At 46.2% G+C, this 17,432-nt stretch overlaps 1 protein-coding gene across 8 annotated transcripts in view; it reads left to right on the top strand.

Moving 5' to 3' along the window:
* Positions 1-7,795: 7,795 nt before the first annotated feature.
* Positions 7,796-17,432, top strand: part of ITGAE (integrin subunit alpha E) — a 75,316-nt gene continuing 65,679 nt past the window's right edge. For 3 of the 8 annotated variants that reach the window (XR_013552066.2, XR_013552065.2, XM_078437599.2), the window contains exon 1: positions 7,801-8,227. Coding sequence is in view for 6 of the 8 variants with exons in the window: in XM_078437599.2 (XP_078293725.1) it covers positions 8,194-8,227 (34 nt within the window). In the remaining 2 variants the exon portion in view is untranslated. Of the gene's footprint in view, positions 8,228-17,432 lie in introns of all 8 variants that reach the window. The other 5 variants (XM_078437604.2, XM_078437603.2, XM_078437602.2 and 2 more) reach the window with 5 other exon arrangements.

The following is a 17,432-nucleotide window of genomic DNA, read 5'->3' on the forward strand; positions in this document are numbered from 1 at the left end:
AATACACAGAACCAGAAAAGTATCTTAAAGATTTTATTTCCCCAAGTTATGGTTGGTCACCTCCTGTCTCACTCTCCAGCCTACACTCAGGCACTCAGATCTTGAAACATCTTACAGGGGTTTGAATGCCCAGGCCCTCTCTTTGGAGTTTGGGAGTGGGGGTGGATAGTCAGGATGGTCCCCTAGTGGCAGCTCAGCGTGCCTGGGTGCTCCTTATGCATGTGGGCAGGAGAGCTACACATTTTTCTGTATTCTTCTTAGTCTTTACACATGAGATTTCAAATACGTTTTGCTGCTTGATAGTAATTGCAGATACCTCATTTCTGTGCCCCCACTCTCCCTCTTGGGAGACACACCAGCTACCCAGGAGAACTTGTGGAGCCCGTGACAAGCGCTCCTCTGGCCTCTAGTCTGGTCCCATGAAATCTTCCCCTTAGTTCAAAGTCACTATCTTCTCCTGCTCTATCCCTGTAGCAGCCTCCTCCCCGGTCTCTGGCCCGTACCCCATCCCTTCCTCTGTTATGTGCACTGCAGCTGGGATAAACTTTCGTTGTCTTTTGCAGCTTTACTGAGATATTATTTACATAGCATACAGTTCCCTCTTCTATAGTATACACTTCAGGGGCGCCTAGCCAGCTTAGTTGGTAGAGCATGTGACTTTGATCTTAGGGTTGTGAGTTCGAGCCCCACGTTGGATGTAGAGGTTACTTAAAAATACCTTTAAAAAAACAGTATACACTTCAGTGGCTTTTAGTCTATTCACAGAATTGTGCAACCATCACCATAGTCAATTTTAGAACATTTTCATCACCCTAAAGAAACCCAGTACCCATTAGCAGTCACTCTCCAGTCCCTTTTCGCACCCTGGCAACCACTACTTGTTGTCTGTATGGATTTGCCTATTCTGAACATTCATATAAATGGAATCATACACTTTGTGGTGATGTGTGATTGGCTTCTTTCACTAAACATATTTTCGAGGATCATGGTGTATTGTAGTATGTGTCAGTACTTCTTTTTATTAACGAATGATATTCCATTGTATGAACAGTACATTTTATTTATCCGTTCACCAGTCGATGGTCATTTGAGTTATTTCCATTTTTGGCTGATATGACTAATGCTGCTATGGAACATTTATGTTCAAGTTTTACGTGGTGATGTTTTCATTACTCTTGGGTTATATACCTAGGAGTAGAATTGCTGGGTCATATGGTAACTCCGTCTTCACCTTTTGAAGAATTGCCAGACTGTTTTCCCAAGTGGCTCCATCATTTTCCATTTTTCCCATTAGCGTATAAAGGTTCCAGTTTTTCCGCATCTTCATCAACACTTGTTATTTTGCAGTGTGAATTGGTGTCTCATTGTGGTTTTGATTTGCATTTCCCTGATGACTAATGATGTTGGGCATCTTTTCATGCACTTCGGAATGAACTTTCTTAAAGTTATTCCTGTTATTCCTCTGCTTAAAACCTTTCCAGACTTCACTGTTGCACTTGGAATAAATTCCAAACTACTGTGGTAGCTCACAAGGCTCGTGTTCTCATCCTCCCCTGCCCTTGTGCCCACAAGTTCCCTGGACCCACCTTGATCTCACCAGCCTTTCAAACTCTGCTCGGTGCTGTTCTTCTCTAGCAGTGACGCGCTCCCCCCGGACCTTTCTCTCTCCCATCTGAGCCTTGCCTTCTCTTTTGCTCATCTTCAAGGACTTAGAGACCCCTCCAGGAGGCTACCTCCCAACTTCCAGAGCCAGATTATGGGCCCCTGCTATGTATCCCACAGTACTGCCTTGGACGAGACTCGGCTCATTCCACGGTTGGGTTATACAGTCACACCTAAGATAAAAATGGAGTGTAATCAAAATTCCTCTTGGAAACCCTGAGTAAGGTGCCATGTTGAAAACCGGCATCGAAAGATCCAGCACAGTTGGTTCCTTCCTGTGTGGGAATACATCAGAGTTTCTTTGGTTGAGCTCCAGATAAAATGGTTGGCCTGCAATTAGGGCCATATTGTGCAAAAATACCCACATATTTTTAGGTGTTGGACTTACACTTAGGCAAGCAGCTCACTTTTGAAAGGGCTCTTGGGAACTGTAACAGGCCACAAGGAGCGGCAGGGGCACAAGCTTGCCTTAGGCCCTCCAGCTGGTCTGTTCAGTGAGTGGAGGCGCCGGTGAAATGGCGCAAATGACTTAACATTGTTTTCCTTTTTCCTTGTCTTTTTTTTTTAACTTTTCAGAAAAATACACCATTGTGTTTGCCTAAGTGAAATGTGTGTATGATGCCAAATCTCTGTACCCGTCCCCACCCCCCGCCCCGAGTCAGCACACCTATATGCTGAATTGTAATACCCTGATCCTACTTTGTCTTTTTTGCTAGATTGTAAGCTCCGTGAGAGCAGAGACCATGTCTGGTTTGTTCATGGGGGTTTCTCCAGTCTTAGAACATGTCTGGCACCTGGTAGGTCGTCCGGAAACATGTGGTGAATGTATAAATCCTTCAGCTGCAGGAACAGCTCCATTTTCTGAGGCCCTGGGGTCCTATTACAGGCTAGTCCTTGTTTTCTGCCCTGTACACATAATACTTGATGTTCATGTTTTATTTTCCCTGTTAGCCTGTGAGCTCCTAACGAGCAGGTGTCTTCATGTTGTTATCTCTGTGTCCTCCCACCATGCCAGTTCAGAGTAAATAGTACTTAAAGAGTGGTTGGTAAATGAGTGAATTACGGTAACAACCCAGCTCTGGCTCCTTTGTCTGCAAGCTGGTCAAATTCTAGGTAAGACTACCAGATTCAAAAAGAGGAAGATGATCCAGTAGTGCATAAACTGTACTTGTATAAGGGAAAAAAACCTCATTAATTCGATCTCCATAAAATTCAAATTTTGATGATCTGGCCATATCTGAGCTGAAGCTTACTTGCTGTGTAAAGAATTTGTTAGAGAATCGTGGAGGATATTTTTTAGAAAGCATTCATCTGCCCCAGGAGAGCAGGAAAGGAAGCTGGCCGGTGGATGAGAGGCCCCAAAGAGGGATTGCTGAGCCAGGTCTTAGGTGGGTCCTGTTGGAGAGGAAAGTGACATCAGTCCAGAGAAGGTGAAGAGGAACCCCTTTCCGGGCAGTAGCTCTTTTGCCTCCAGCAGCCCTCCACCTCTCAGTCTGGGCATTCTGAGAGTTATGCTGAAGTGCCAGTGGGCAGTTTGGATTCATATTAACAGCAGATCATGGCTTCACGGATCAATTCATCGCTGCACAAAGAAATTTGGTGTACGAGTAGTTGCTTTTAAACTTTATATAATGGGAAACAAATGAGAAGTTAAACCATTTTTTTTCCTTTAAGAACTAAAAGTACAGAATGTTTTTGATAATTTTGAGAAAATCACACTTGCCTCAAGGCAGATTGTTATTGCATAATCTGACCAACAGAAATCCAGAACTTTTCTTACATGTTTATTAAATAAATCTTAGAAGAAAAAATATGGTAGCGTTTTTTAAAAATGAAATTCTATGAACATTTGAAAGGACTTTGATGTTCCTGGGAACATTTACGGAAATGCTGGCTCAAAAGCCTATTTCAGATTGTGAGCACTAAAGTGGGACTTTCCTGTGCTATAAATAAAACTCAAGAGTATGGGTGGTACTAACCTGCCAAAACCAGTAACCTGCCCTAGGCTTCTTACCTGTTTTTGTTTGAGCAATTCTAGAGGCCCTCTCTGCATGACCAGATTCTTCAGTAGCTGAAACTTTGTGTTATCTCCAGTTGTCTGTCACCCTCACCCCTGACTGGTGTAGGTTAGTTAGTGAAGGCAGGAGAGGAGACATGACCTTTCTGTCCCTTCCTGGGTGTTGTGTGTTTACCTGTGTGACACATCCCCTCTTGTCATTGGCAAGGATTAGAGGGCCTATGAGCAGTAGGCAGCACTTTTAGCTCAAGTAGGGTGTCTTTTGGGGAGGGTCAAATAGAGTGCCAGAGGCTGGGCCTGAAGCCCTGGGGACTCATTTTGTCTCCTATACAAACTGGAAAAGACTGAACAAATCCCTTCACCTCTCTGGATATCAGTTTCTCTGTCTGTCAGATGAAGGGCTCAACTGGGATTGTCTCCTGGTTTCCTTGTAGTGCTAATGTTGTGTTCTAGGATCTTTGCTCTAGTTTTCCAAAGACCATTAGGAACCTAAGTTGAACAGGAAGGAGGTAGAGGCGAGCAAGAGGCCCAAGTCCTTGGACCCTTGGTCTGTAAACCAACCCCTCAGGGAAAACCAAGAGGATCCTCCTCCATGCTCCCTCCCCATTAAGCCCACCTTCCCCAACACACACACACACACACACACACACACACACACACACACCCACACCATTCAGTGTTTTGGTTTTTTTAGGAGGTAGTCCACTGTATTAGGTTGGGCTGCCATAACAAAATATCATAGACTGAGTGGCTTAAACAACAGAAATTTATTTTCTCACAGTCTAGAGGCTGAAAAGCCAAGATCAGGATGCTAGCATAGGTCAGGATCTGGTGAGGTCTCTTCTCGGCTTGTAGACAGACATGGTGTCTTCACATGGCCTTTCCTTGGTACATGCACGTGGAGAGAGAGATCTCTCTTCCTTTTCTAAGGCCACTAAGCCTATTGATTGAAGCCCTATCTTTATGGCCTTAATTATCTCCTTTAGGATCTTTAGGCTCTATCTCGAATGTACTTACTCACATTGGGGCGTATGGCTTCAACATGTGAATTTGGCAGCTGGGAGGTGGGTGGTACACAATTTAGTCCATGACACCCAGTAATGCAAAAAACCCAGGTTTGTGAAATGTTTGTGAAATGAGGTCTCTGCTTTTAAAAGCTCACAAACTGGGAAGGATTTAGACCAATGGATGTGAGGGTAATAGGGTTGTAGTGGTTCAGAGTCCTGGCTCTGGAGGACATACACCTGTCTTGAGTCCCACCTCTCCACTTACTAGCCATATGGCCTTGGGCAAGTCACTTAACCTCTCCGATCCATCATCCTCATTTGGGAAATCAGGATAGCCAAGTAGGGTGGCTGTTAGGATAAGCTGAGGGCCTTGCATGGAAGGCCCTTGGCATTGAGTCTGGCACTCCCTCCTTAGCACTCAAATGGTAGTGATTCCTACTGCTCTTCAGACTTCCCCTAGCTCCCTTTGCCAGCTCTGTCCTCTACTGCAGTCCTGTCTTAATAAGTCCTCACTTCCAAATTCCCTCTTCCTAGCTTCCCAGAACTCAAGAAGGCCAATGGGTAGTTAGAAACCTGTGCCTAGAGGCTATGAGGAACAGCCCCGCATCCACTGGTGAGTGCAGACATCAGGAGCTTTTGACTCGCTCTCAAGGCAGAGCAGTTAGTTTTTTTACCTCTTGCTGAACAGATCTTCTCTATTCTCTTAACTTTTAAGACTTTATTTTGAAATTATTCCAAAATTACAGAAAAGTTTCGAGGGTAGGACAAAGAATATTTTGCCATATTTTATCATTCCTTCTTTCCCTTCTCCCCTCTCTCTCTGTGCCTTCCACCTTCCCCCCACTCCATAGCTCCCCACCTCTAAAGCATAAACTATTTGAGAATTATTTGCATACATCCTGCCCCTTTACCCCTAAATATTTTAGTATACATTTCCTAAGAATAAGGATAATCTCTCATATGACCATGATATAGTTATCAAATTCAGGAAATACATTATTTTATCTGGTCAGTACAGTGATATCTAATCTTTAGTTCATGTTTCAATTTTGCCAATTATCCCAATAAGGTTTTTTAAAGCATTTTCTTTTTTTTTTCCTACTCTGGGATCCAATCCAGGATCACACTGCATTTTGTGTCCTCTCCTTAGTCTTCTTTAACCTGGAACAATTTCTTAACCTTTGTCTTATGATATGTTTTTGAAGAGTTCTGTCCAGTTATGTTGTGGAATGTCCCTCAAGTTGGTCCCTTAACATTTGTCTAAAGCCTGTATGAGGCTGTGTGAGTGGAAGCATTGTACAGCACAGTCTGGCTCTTTGTTTGGGATCTTAAGTTTTTATGTGTGGGGACAGCAGTTACTGTCAAATGGGCTTGAAGGGCCTTTGTGTGCTCATGATTAGGAGTCTGCCATGCTGACACCACCAAGCTTGGATAAATAACATCTTTGAGGGATGCAGGATGAGTCTGCATTCTAGGAGTCTCCAAAGATGCAGAAGTGGCCCTGCGCCCTGTCCACCCTCCTCCGGTCATCACCTTGGCTTCGCCTCCTGAGGTGTCCTGAAGTTTACACTCCAGACATGAAGTCCTGCTCTTAGAAATCTTGAGCAAGCTGCAGTCCTGGGTTCCAACCTGTCCCTACCGCTGATCTACTCCGTGGCCTGGGGCTACTCTCTCTCCCCGCTCTGGGCCAGCGGTGGGGAGAGGAGCCTCTCCTGGCTCTGCCATGTGCCCCTGGCACTCCAAACAAGTGTGGAATAGGGGGAGAGTTACTGAACCCTGGAGTGGTAGGAAGACCAGCCAGGCCTCTGACCTGTGACAAGGTTAAGCCAATTTGGATGGTTTTCATTGTGATCTGGCAGGCAGAGCATCAGACCTAGAATTTCATTTTTTTTGTTGTTTCTTTTTCTTTTTTAGCAGGCCAAATAATGAATACATTGTAATCTCTGTTCAAGCAACCATATAGCATCGGGGAACTATTGCATTAGGTTATAGGTATTTTGTCAGACCAAAGCAGACAATGCAAAAATGTTTTAAGTGTCATTGATCTCCACAAGACTTTGGCCAAGTAAGCTTTCAGTGTGAGAAACAAAATAAAATTGATTTTCATCTATATAGTCATTAAGCCAACACCCTTGTCTGCCTTAACACTTAACATTAACACTCGAGTGCTCTTCCCGGGGATGCAAACATGTGAGAGACAGAATGTCCTGCCTTTTTGAATGTAACTTAATTAAAATTAAATTAAAAATTCAGCTCCTCAGTTGCACTGGCAACATTTCAAGGGCTTAGTAGCCACATGTGGCTCTTGACTGCTGTGTTGGACAATGCAGATCTAGAACATCATAGTTCTGCTGGACAATGCTCTGCACTTCCAACAATCTGGGAAGTAGGGGTGCAGGCGACACTTCCTTAAGCGACAGACGTGCTCACACATGGAAAACTGACAAATTGTGAAGTTAGCTTTTAAATATGGTTGCAGACTATTGGCAGTTGGGGTGCTGGATTGGATCAGAGGTATGCTGGTAAGACTTATGGAATTTTACCTCATCTGTTGTCCTGGTACCTTAGAGCTGTTTTATTTTGTTTTGTTTTATTTTATTTTATTTTATTATTTCTTTTAAAGTTTATTTTGAGAGACGCAGAGATAGTGTGACTAGGGGAGGGGCAGAGAGAGAGAGAGGGAAAGAGAGAGAGATAGAGAATCCCAAGCAGGCTCCACACCATCAGTGCACAGCCTGATGTGGGGCTCGAACTCACGAAACCGTGAGATCATGACCTGAGCTGAAACTGAGAGTCAGATGCTTAACCGACTGAGCCACCCAGGCACCCCACCTCAGAGCTCTTTTAAATTACTCCCCACAGTATGGTACTGTAGTCAGGTTTTAAAGAGAATGTAGCCAAAGCTGAATTCACTGAGCCAGTGTTTTCAGTCAGTGCATTGGGTCTTTCAACTTACCAGGCCCTCCATAGTCTCAGGGCCTTGAGTGTGGGAGCCAGGTGCAAGAGCCCAGTTTCTAGCTGTGGGAGCACTTGCAGTGGGAAGGGGACCTCATTCTCTCTGCTGAGGCAAACACCACCAAGGACCATAGGCTGGGTGTTGGGCTGAGGCATCTGGTGGTAGGTACTAGGACAGGGGAGGGGACTGGGACTCTCACACATGAATGGTAAACAACGGCCAGGTTAATACTCCTACACTCAAACATCTGTTGACGAGGATATCCAGAACTATGTTCCTAGGCCAAACCTCGGGCTCATCGTTCACAGAAGCGTGCCTGATGGAGCAGGGCTGACGAATGTCTCTAAGCTTCCAGAACCCAGCCCACAACTGCTGAGGAAGCCACACAGCTAGCTGTGTACAAGTGGGAACCTCCATGTCTACTTTAAAGTGCTTATCTGCTTGTGGGTCCTTGCTTTTGTGTGTCTCTGACTCCGCCTTCTGGCTACCCAAGCTGAAGAGGGGAAGCTGAATAGGCCGAGGTCCACACTGCTGCCTCTGCTCCAGCTAGGATGTGGCTCTTCCACACTCTGCTCTACATGACCAGTAAGTCAGCCTCACCCCCTGCCCTGAGAGACTGCTGTGCCCTCAGCACAGCCTGTGTGTCTAAATGGGGCTCACTCAGAGCCAGAAGTCAGAGAAAGTGGGGAATCCCTCAGGGAGGTACTCTTGCTTGCTGGATCCCCAGCCTTGCTCAGAAGGGCTTCTGAGGCTATTGACGGTGCCAACAGCCTGTGTCTTCAGATTTCAGAGCTCTGCCGCCCTGTTCCTCCTCCAGCCAGCCTCCCCTCCCTGCCCTGGGCTTTCTCTCTACAGCACCCCTTACGGGTGGGTCCCTGGGTCTGTGTGAGTTTGTTCTGAGCATGGAGGTTGATGATGCCCATCCTGCCCAGTAGAGCACCCTCTTCCATCACAGATGGGTTCAGCTGAGGAGGGTGAGGGCCCTGTGAGAAGGTGAGCATGGAGGAGAGACGGGGGCAGGTGTCTGTGTGGCAGAAGGCGAATGTACTGGGAGAGTCTGCTTCCTGTTTCTGATGTTAGGGCCGGTATGAGAACCTGTGTGTGGACAGAGGGGGCCACTTCCTTTTCTCCCGGATTGGGGGTCCCATTTCTAGGAGACCATGGAAACCACTTGGGGCAAGCCAAGCCATGAGCCGGCAACTGCCCAGATGGCCTCGGTTGAGATTCAACATGGTCAGTGAGCCCCTGGAGGCCGCTCAGATCAAGCCAGGGTGGTCCAGCCTAGTGATCTGGACAAGCTTCCCCAGGGGTCTCCTGCATTGGGCAGAAACTTGACAGAAGAATGAGATGGACATCAGGCAGATACAGTTTCAAGGCTCTTGGGAGCCTGAGTTCTCCCTGAAGGATGGGCAGGGGCAAGCAAGTGAGTACTAGACAGTGTCTGAGAAAGCTGAATCCGTTGTTGGAGGGAGCTCAAAATTAGCATCTAGCCGGGGGCCAGGTCATCAGGAGGCAGGCCAAACATGTAGGGCACCAGCAAAGCGTACATTTTTGGACACATTTTCATATTTGGTGTTCAAAATAGTCATTATGAAAAGGTCGAAACTTTGTTGAACTTCCTTTTCCTTATTTTACAGTTTAGACTTCTCTTTATTTTCAGTCACATAGTGCGGAGAAAATCTCACACTTTTTATGGCATATGGCTTTGATGCCCCATCACCAAGTACGTCTGAAAAAGATGCTTAGACTAGACTCTGGTCCTCCCTCCTCTCAAAATGGAGGAGGTGACCGGGTCCCAGAGAGGTGCAGTGACTGTCGGGGGTTACAAGCAAGTACCAGTAGAAATGGGGCTCAAGCTCAGGCCTCTGTCCTGCCTCCCAAATTCTAGACTACCCCATGGCCTGGGATGCTAACCCTGGCATCATTTGGGGCTCCTGCTAGTCTCTGTTTCCTGTGGCCTAAGGCATGACCAGCCATTGCCCCAGCACCTTTTTCAGTAATGTCAATCCAGGAGACATTTATCAAAGCCCTTCTGGGGCCTAGACAGTCTCCAGGCCAATGGACAGCAGAGAGCAAGATGGAGCAGGCTTGCAATGAGGTCACTGAGCCCTCAGCTTGGCTAAGCTAAGGAAAGGGTGTAAGAGCAAGGCCCCAGTGGCTCCAGTCTGAGTGGGAGAAATAAAGCTGTGACAGTTCTGCTCTGAGCTGTGAGGTGGGATGGAGGGATGGACCAATCCTGAAGAGCTTCCTGGAGGAGGTGAGACTGGTGCTGAGTCTTAAGGGCTGGGGAGAGTCTGAGAAATTGACGAGGAGATGCAGCGAAGGTGGGAGGGACCCCTCAGACTATGACTCCAGGTCCAGGCTGGGCCTCTCTAGGCTGGAGAGAATCCAGACTGTTCCTGGCCTGACCCTGACCTTCCACCCTTCCCAAGCCACCCACAGTGGTGTCCACTTCTCATCTGTGGGAGCAGATGAGATAATATCAGTTATCAAAGAGTTTTCTAGTCAGGAACAGATACACAGACACACTGTGATGCTGGAGCTACCCATACCCACACCCCTAGCCCCATCTCATCCTGCTACCATGCAGCCTGCTATCCCCAGGTTAGTTTTTACACTTGAGCCATTCTGTGACCCCAGCCACTTAACTTCTCTTCCCTGGGTCACCTTACAATGGTGAAGAAGGAGCCAGAAGTCTAGGGCCCGCTGTGCTGTCGCACCAACTTCAGGCTGAGGCCTGTGGCCCTGCTGGGCCCTTGTGGGGGGTTGGGAAGGTGTCAGTCCTGGTTCTGCCCCAGGAACACCCCTATATTTGTGTGCAATTACATAATGACAAACCTTGGTTGTTAGGGATGGGGGACCGCGGTGTCCAATGTGGCCCTGAGGATGGAGGAGGTCTTTGGCAAGTATAGAGTGCTGGAGTGAGGCGGGGGGTGTTTCTGTGTAGAAACAGTATGGACAAAGATGGGGAGTGTGAGGAGTCTGTTCAGGAAGATGCAGGGCAAGGCTTGAGTGAGAGCAGAAGGCTCTCTGCTCTGACATTGTCTATCCTGCACCCCCTACCCCTAGCCAGAACATGCTGAGCCCTGGGGGTGAGCGTGTACCAATCCCTGTCCTGGGTCCCCTGTGTGAAGAGAAAGTCGGCTGCACTCACACACAGAGAAACCTCTAGCCCCAGCCAGCAGATCCATTGAGGATTCCTTCAGGTCTCCCGCGTGGGGGATGGGTAAAGGGCATTGCAAGCAGAGGAAAAACATCTGCGAAGTGCGGTGTTTGTGGACAAGCCAGGTGTGGACTGTAGGCCACTTGGGAACCAGATGTCTCCAACGTTGGCTGGGAGGTCGGCTTATAGGGTATATATGGGGGGCATGTGGGGCAGTCAGGCTGGAGAGGTCCAGGGTGCTGGTGGGCAGTGTGGAGGGCCAGAGTACCAGGCTAAGGGAGCTTAGACCTCACCCAGAGGGGAACGGGAAGCCACAGCAGATCTTGAGCAGGGTGGCAACAGTGAGACTTGCACGTTGGGAGGTGGAGTCCTGGAGAAAGGCGAGACGATGAGGCTCCTGTGTGAAAGACTGGTGTGGGTGGGTGGGTTGAAAATGAGCTCCTCTGTGGGACAGGCACCTTGCAGGCGGCTCTGAGGCAAGAGCTTCCCCAAGGCCCTTCTGGGTGTCCTGAGTGGCGGGTCAGGACACCTGACTCTAGTCCCAGTTCTACAGCCAGCTCCTAGTATAAATTTGGGCAAATCATTCCCCCTGGGCCTGAGTTTGCTAAACAGAGACTAGTGGCGTGAGAATGTGTATTTAAAATGCCCAGTGTGTTGGGGGAAGATAGATGGTTGAGGGGGAAGCGATGCTGGCTGACAGGATGGAGGGAGGGTCTTATTCTGACTCAGAAGGCCTATGTGGCTGGAGACAGCTCAGGGGAGGCAGCCTTGTGGGTAGTGTGGTGACAGACACTGGTTTGGCTGGGCTCTCATGTCTGACAGCACACAAGAGGGGCTTGAGATGGAGGGTAAGGCTGTCAGAGGGAGCATGACAGGCCCTCCCTTGTGGCTTTACGCTGACGTCAGCGCCCACACTGGGTCTCCGGTGTGTCAGACACTGGGCAGGCATTGCCCTATTTGCTCTGCACAGCACAGCCCTCTATCACAGATGGGGAAGCAGGTGAGGTGACAAGCCCAAGGTCCTTAAGTAACTCGGTGGCAAAGCAAGATTTGAACACAGGACCGTCTCCCTCTGGGACCCATGCTATTTTTTCTGTTTCAGTAGGAAAGGAAGCAGTTGCCTGATCTAGGGACAGCCCAAGCAAAAGTAAAATGCCAGGGGCCTGGAGGGAGTCTGCTCTAGCAAGGTGGCCTACGGCTGGCAGATCCTAGGCACCAGCCAGCTCTCAGGGTGGGTGCTGGTAACTGGGAAAGCTCAGTGAATATGGTGCTGCCCTCCACACACGTTCTCGTGCCACTGTGCCTGCACAGGAGGTTCTCGCTGACCTCATTACCAACTATCTAACCCAGAGCTCTGCCCAGGCTCAGTGAGCTGCTGGCACAGCTGGGAGCTGTGCCCAGCTTCTGGGACCATTTGTGACCCTCTTGTCTGTTTAACAACCCCTCAGTGCCTCCAGCTTTTACTAAAGCTTTTGGAATTAGGCAGACCTGGGCCCTAGACACAAGTATTCAATCTGCTGATGGGCCACAAGCAAATAATTCAACTTCTCTGAGCCTCAGCACCCAGTGTGGTGCCTGGAAGGAATCAGGTGCTCCGGGAGGGTAGCTGTGATTGGTCTCCTCCCCTTTCCCACCCCTCAGGGTTCTTGCTCCACGATCCCTCAGTTGAAAACAGCAAAAATGGGGACAGGGGTGGGGTGGGGAACAGGAATCTCTGACCTACTCTGACAGTTCCAGGACACCTCTTCTGGGGCCGGCCCTGTGCTGAACCGGGCTTTGTGGTTAGGGGGTTGTCATGGATGACTCAGATTAGGTCACATTTTGGGGGGAGACAGACTTAATCACAGATCACTCTGACCTAGACAGAACTTAGAGCCAGACAGAGACACTGTGGGATGTGGTGGAGGCTCAGGGACCAGTGAGTTACTCTGGCTGAGGATCTGGATTAGTGCCTGAGCAGGTCCCCAAAGACGGGGCAGAGGTGAGAGCAAGGAAGGCATGCGGGCAGAGGGAACTGCTTGTGCAAAGGCCCAGAGGTGGGAGGTATGGGGATGGTGTTCAGGGAGTGAGGTGTAGAGGAGCTTGAAGCGGCTGGAGAGCAGACCTGGCAGAAGGGGCACTGGGCTGGGCAGGGAGATGCCGCAGATGCCCAGGTGAGGAGACTGGACTTACCTCAGGGGTTTCAAACCATGTCTATCAGTTACACGGTAAAACGGGAAAGAAAGCCTCCTAATCACTCCTTGCAAGAAGAAGCTGCTCGTTCTTACTTTTTAATTCTCTCCTACTCAGTTTGCTTACCCTAACCTGCCTGACCAACAAACACAGGGCTTGGTGTAAAATGAGCCAAGGAGCCTGAGCCCAATCCTCCTGTATTCACAGAGAACAGTGCTCCCTATTCCCCACGTAGGGTCTTGATCTAGAACCCTTGAGGATCCATGGGTTGGCTACAGAGGTGCCTGTGAGCCCTGTTCACTCATCTAGCACGCACTAGGTGTAGGCCACCTACCAGGCCCTGGGATGACATGATGAACAAGGCTGACGCCCAGTCTTTGCCCTCAGAGGGGCTCACCGGTGGTGGGAGAAAGAGTCACAGGCAATAAATAAACAAGGAGATAAGCAGGAGAGTTTCAGTTTGTGATTGAAGGTTTGCAGGGGTACAGAGGGCCCAGATAGGGGTCTGGAGGTCAGGAAGGCCTCTTGGAGGAGTTGAATGGTGAAGATGGCAAGGCAGGAGATCACCTCGGAGTAGAGCAGAGCTAAGACTTGGGCATAGATACAGCTGGGTGGGTGGGGAAGGCTCTGATGCTCTCATCCCATTCTCAAAGTGATCCATGGCCCCCAGACAGGGAACAGCTTGCGGTCTGGTCGTGTTTTATGCATTGTACTTTGGGTGATGGCAGGGAGCACACGAATAACAGCTGTGGGTAACTTGGGATGTAGGTTTGTTCATTCACTGCTGCTGTTGTTTTTTTAACCCCGCTCTGCCCCCATTCATTCAGTGGTCTCATGAAGAGAATCCTCAGGGAAATTTTTTGTTTTGTTTTTTTTCTGCTTCCCCGGGATAAGGTTTTCCCTCTGATTTTGTGGACACTGTGAGTAATATAGCTTATCATCTTCATCCTTACTTTGGCTTCAAGGAAGTTTATCCATTTATACAGTTTTTCAACAAATCATTTTATTTTTATTTTTTTTAATTTTTTTTTAATGTTTATTTATTTTTGAGACAGAGAGAGAGCATGAACAGGGGAGGGGCAGAGAGAGAGGGAGACACAGAATCTGAAACAGGCTCCAGACTCTGAGCTGTCAGCACAGAGCCCGACGCGGGGCTCGAACCCACGAACTGTGAGATCATGACCTGAGCCGAAGTCGGACGCTTAACCGACTGAGCCACCCAGGCGCCCCAAAATTAGTTTTATCTTAATGCATTGTATACTTTTATGAGTTGCCACAAATCATTCTGGGCAAGGCCGAGGTATAAAGGGAACGAAATAAACTACAGATGGCTGCTTTGTGCGGGTTCAGGGAGAGGGCCTGGGAATTGAGAAATGAGAGCTTGAACACTGCCCTCTCACATTGTGCCACCTACTTGAGCCTCTGGAAGGTGACTTTTGAACAAAATTTGAAGCATGTACAAAAGCAGAGGAAATAACAGTCACAAACTCAATATACCATCGCCCAGATAGACCGTCACACTGGCTGCATTATTTCACTATCCCTTTTGGTTTCCTTGAAAGCTGTGCTGCTCAAACTTGGTGTTGTGACCAGCAGTCTGGCATCACTGAGGATCTCATTAGACGAGGCTCTCAGTCCCACTCCTGATCCACTGAATCAGAATCTGTATTTTAATAAGAAACTTGGGTGATTCACTAGCACTTTAATGTTTCCGAAACATTATTTTAAGGCAAACCCAAAAAACCATTGTGTTGTTTCACCCCTAAGTACTTCAGTGCAGGTTTCTGAGCTGTGTGGTTATTTTCTCACATAGCCACAATGTTTTTTTAATCACCTAACAAAGTTAAAAATAATTTTGAGGTATTATCTAATGCCCAGTCCACATTCAAATCTTCCTGTCTCTGTTTATCTTTTTATTAACAATAAGTTTGTTCAAGTCAAGATCCAAACGAGGTCCACATTACATTTGGTTGTTGTGCCTCTCTTAGTCTAGAGTGGCCCCCTTGCCAATTTTTTGGTTTGTGTGTCTTTTTGAAGTCTTTCCTTTACTGCAGATCTTGGTCACTTTTCTTATAGAACAGCTTCATTCAGGGTTTGTGTGTTTCCTCCTTTTGGTGCAGTTTGTCTTCTATCCCCTGAATTTCCCAAAACCTGGATGTTGGTGGCAATGACTTCATTAAATTCAGGTTTAACTGTTTTGGCAAACACACTCTAAAACTTTCGGGGGGTTGTGACATACTTCCTGGATTTATCTCACTTCCCCCTTTTTGTTTCTTTTGCCAAAGTATTTTAAAGACTTGCTACTCAAAATGTGGTCTGAGGACCAGCAGCGTGGGCATCACTTGGGAGCTTGTTAGGAGCACAGAGTCTAGGGCTCCTATAATCTTCCTGTGGTATCACACTCAGAGGGACATATGTCTGAGGACCCAGTATTCCTGGGGACATTAAGATTGACTGGTGGGCTCAGGTGGTGTCAGTCTAATTGTAAAGTTTTCTACCAAACTTTCTTCTAGTAGTTTCATCCATTGATGGTCATGGCCTGAATTAATTATTGTATAATGGCTTGCCAAGTTGTGTTTTTATGATTCTATTATTCTTCCCACATCAACTAGAACTATTTGGTGATCCTGAAATTCAATTTATATAGGGAAGACAAGAAAACTACTTAATATTTTCCTTTTAGTAAACAATTTTCAGAGTAAAGGGATGGTTGCCCTCATTACTTCCAATGCTAACCAATGCAGTTTTAAAATTTTTGTTTTTTTTTTCTCTCTCCAAAATATTATTATTAACGTATAGAATATTTATATATTCGTGTGTTGCAGAAACTTGCGATTATTTTTTTATATAAACTTTTTTGAATTACACAATAAAATGGACAAATTCAGATTAGTGAATTTTCAAATTAAACCAAATCCATGTCACTAACACCCATTTCAAGAAACAGAGTATGACTAACAGCCCAGAAATACCCTTTATCACTCCCTCCGGTCATTCATTACCTTACCCCCAAGGGTAACACTCTCCTAACTTTCAATAGCATAGATTAGTTTGCCTGTTTTCAACTTTGTATAACTGGAATTATACAATACGATCTGGTTTGTTCCTAGTCTTTCACCCAACACTGTGTTTTTTGAAATGCAGTCACCTTGTTGTAGGTTATTTTCACTGCTGTAGAGTATTCCATTGGTGACTATTCAGTTTATGCTCAACTTGAGTTGATGCTCCCAAATGGTTTCCTAAAGGGGTTGTACTGACTTACATTCTTACCAGCAGTATCTCACCAGTAGAGTTCTAGTTGCTCCCAATCAGTGTCAACACTTGGTATTGGGTTTTGTTTTGTTTTGTTTTGTTTTTTTTCATTTAACCATTCTGGTAGTTGTGTGGTGGTATTATATGGTGGTTCTAATTTGCCTTTCTCTGAAGTCTAATGAGTGCCTTTTCATTTGATTACTAGCCATTGGATAATCTCTTGTGAAACGTCTTTCTGTTAGCTTACATGCATTTTCCTTATTGATCTATAGGAATCTTATACATATTCTGATAATCTTTTGTCAGATATTTGTGTTGCAAATATCTCTTCTCACTCTGTCTTGCCTCTATTCCCTTAATGGTGTCTTTTGATAAACAGAAGTTCTTAAGTTTAATGAAGATCTGTCTATCAGTTATTTCCTTTACATTAGTGTGTTTTGTGTCCTGTTGAAAAAAATATTTGTCTACCCCAGGGTCCTTCATTTTCCCTTAAAAACTTTATTGTTTCATTTTTCACATTTAGATATACAGTCTATCTAAATTCACATTTCAGCCCATCAAGAACTTTTGTGTGTGTGTGATCGTGTGAGAATAGTCAAGATGAATTTTTTTCAATATTGATATCCCAGTGACCCAGCACCTTTTATTTAAAAGATCATTCTTTCCTCTCTGTTCTTCACTGTCACTTTTGTCATAAAACAGGTGATCATATGTGTTTGTACTCTCTGTTCCACTGGTCTATCTGCCTGTCTGGTGCTAGTATAATTCTGTCTTGACTATAACTTTGTAATGTCTTGATGAATAATAGTGTAATGTTATCAAGTCCTACAAGTTTGTTATTCTCCCTTAAGAGTGCCAGACTATTCTTGCCTTGTGCAATTTCATATAAATTTTTAATTGGCTTGTTAACACCCCCCCCCCAATAATTTGCTGAGATTTTGATTAGGATTCTATTGAAGCTATAGATCAATAGAGTGGTAACTGACAACAATTATTGAGTCTTAACTTCATGAACATGATCTATTCCTCCTTGTATCTAGATCTTTAATATCTCCTAATCTTTTATAGTTTTCAGCATGGAGGTTTTACATATCTTTAAGTAGACTTATTTTTAAGCATTTGATATTTCTATCTTTTGTTAATGACATCTTTAAAAACTGTTCACTCTTTATTTGATCATTGATAGTGTATAGAAGTACAGTG

The sequence above is a fragment of the Panthera onca genome, chromosome E1, assembly GCF_046562875.1.
Source record: "Panthera onca isolate mPanOnc1 chromosome E1, mPanOnc1 haplotype 2, whole genome shotgun sequence".
Lineage (NCBI taxonomy): Eukaryota > Metazoa > Chordata > Mammalia > Carnivora > Felidae > Panthera > Panthera onca.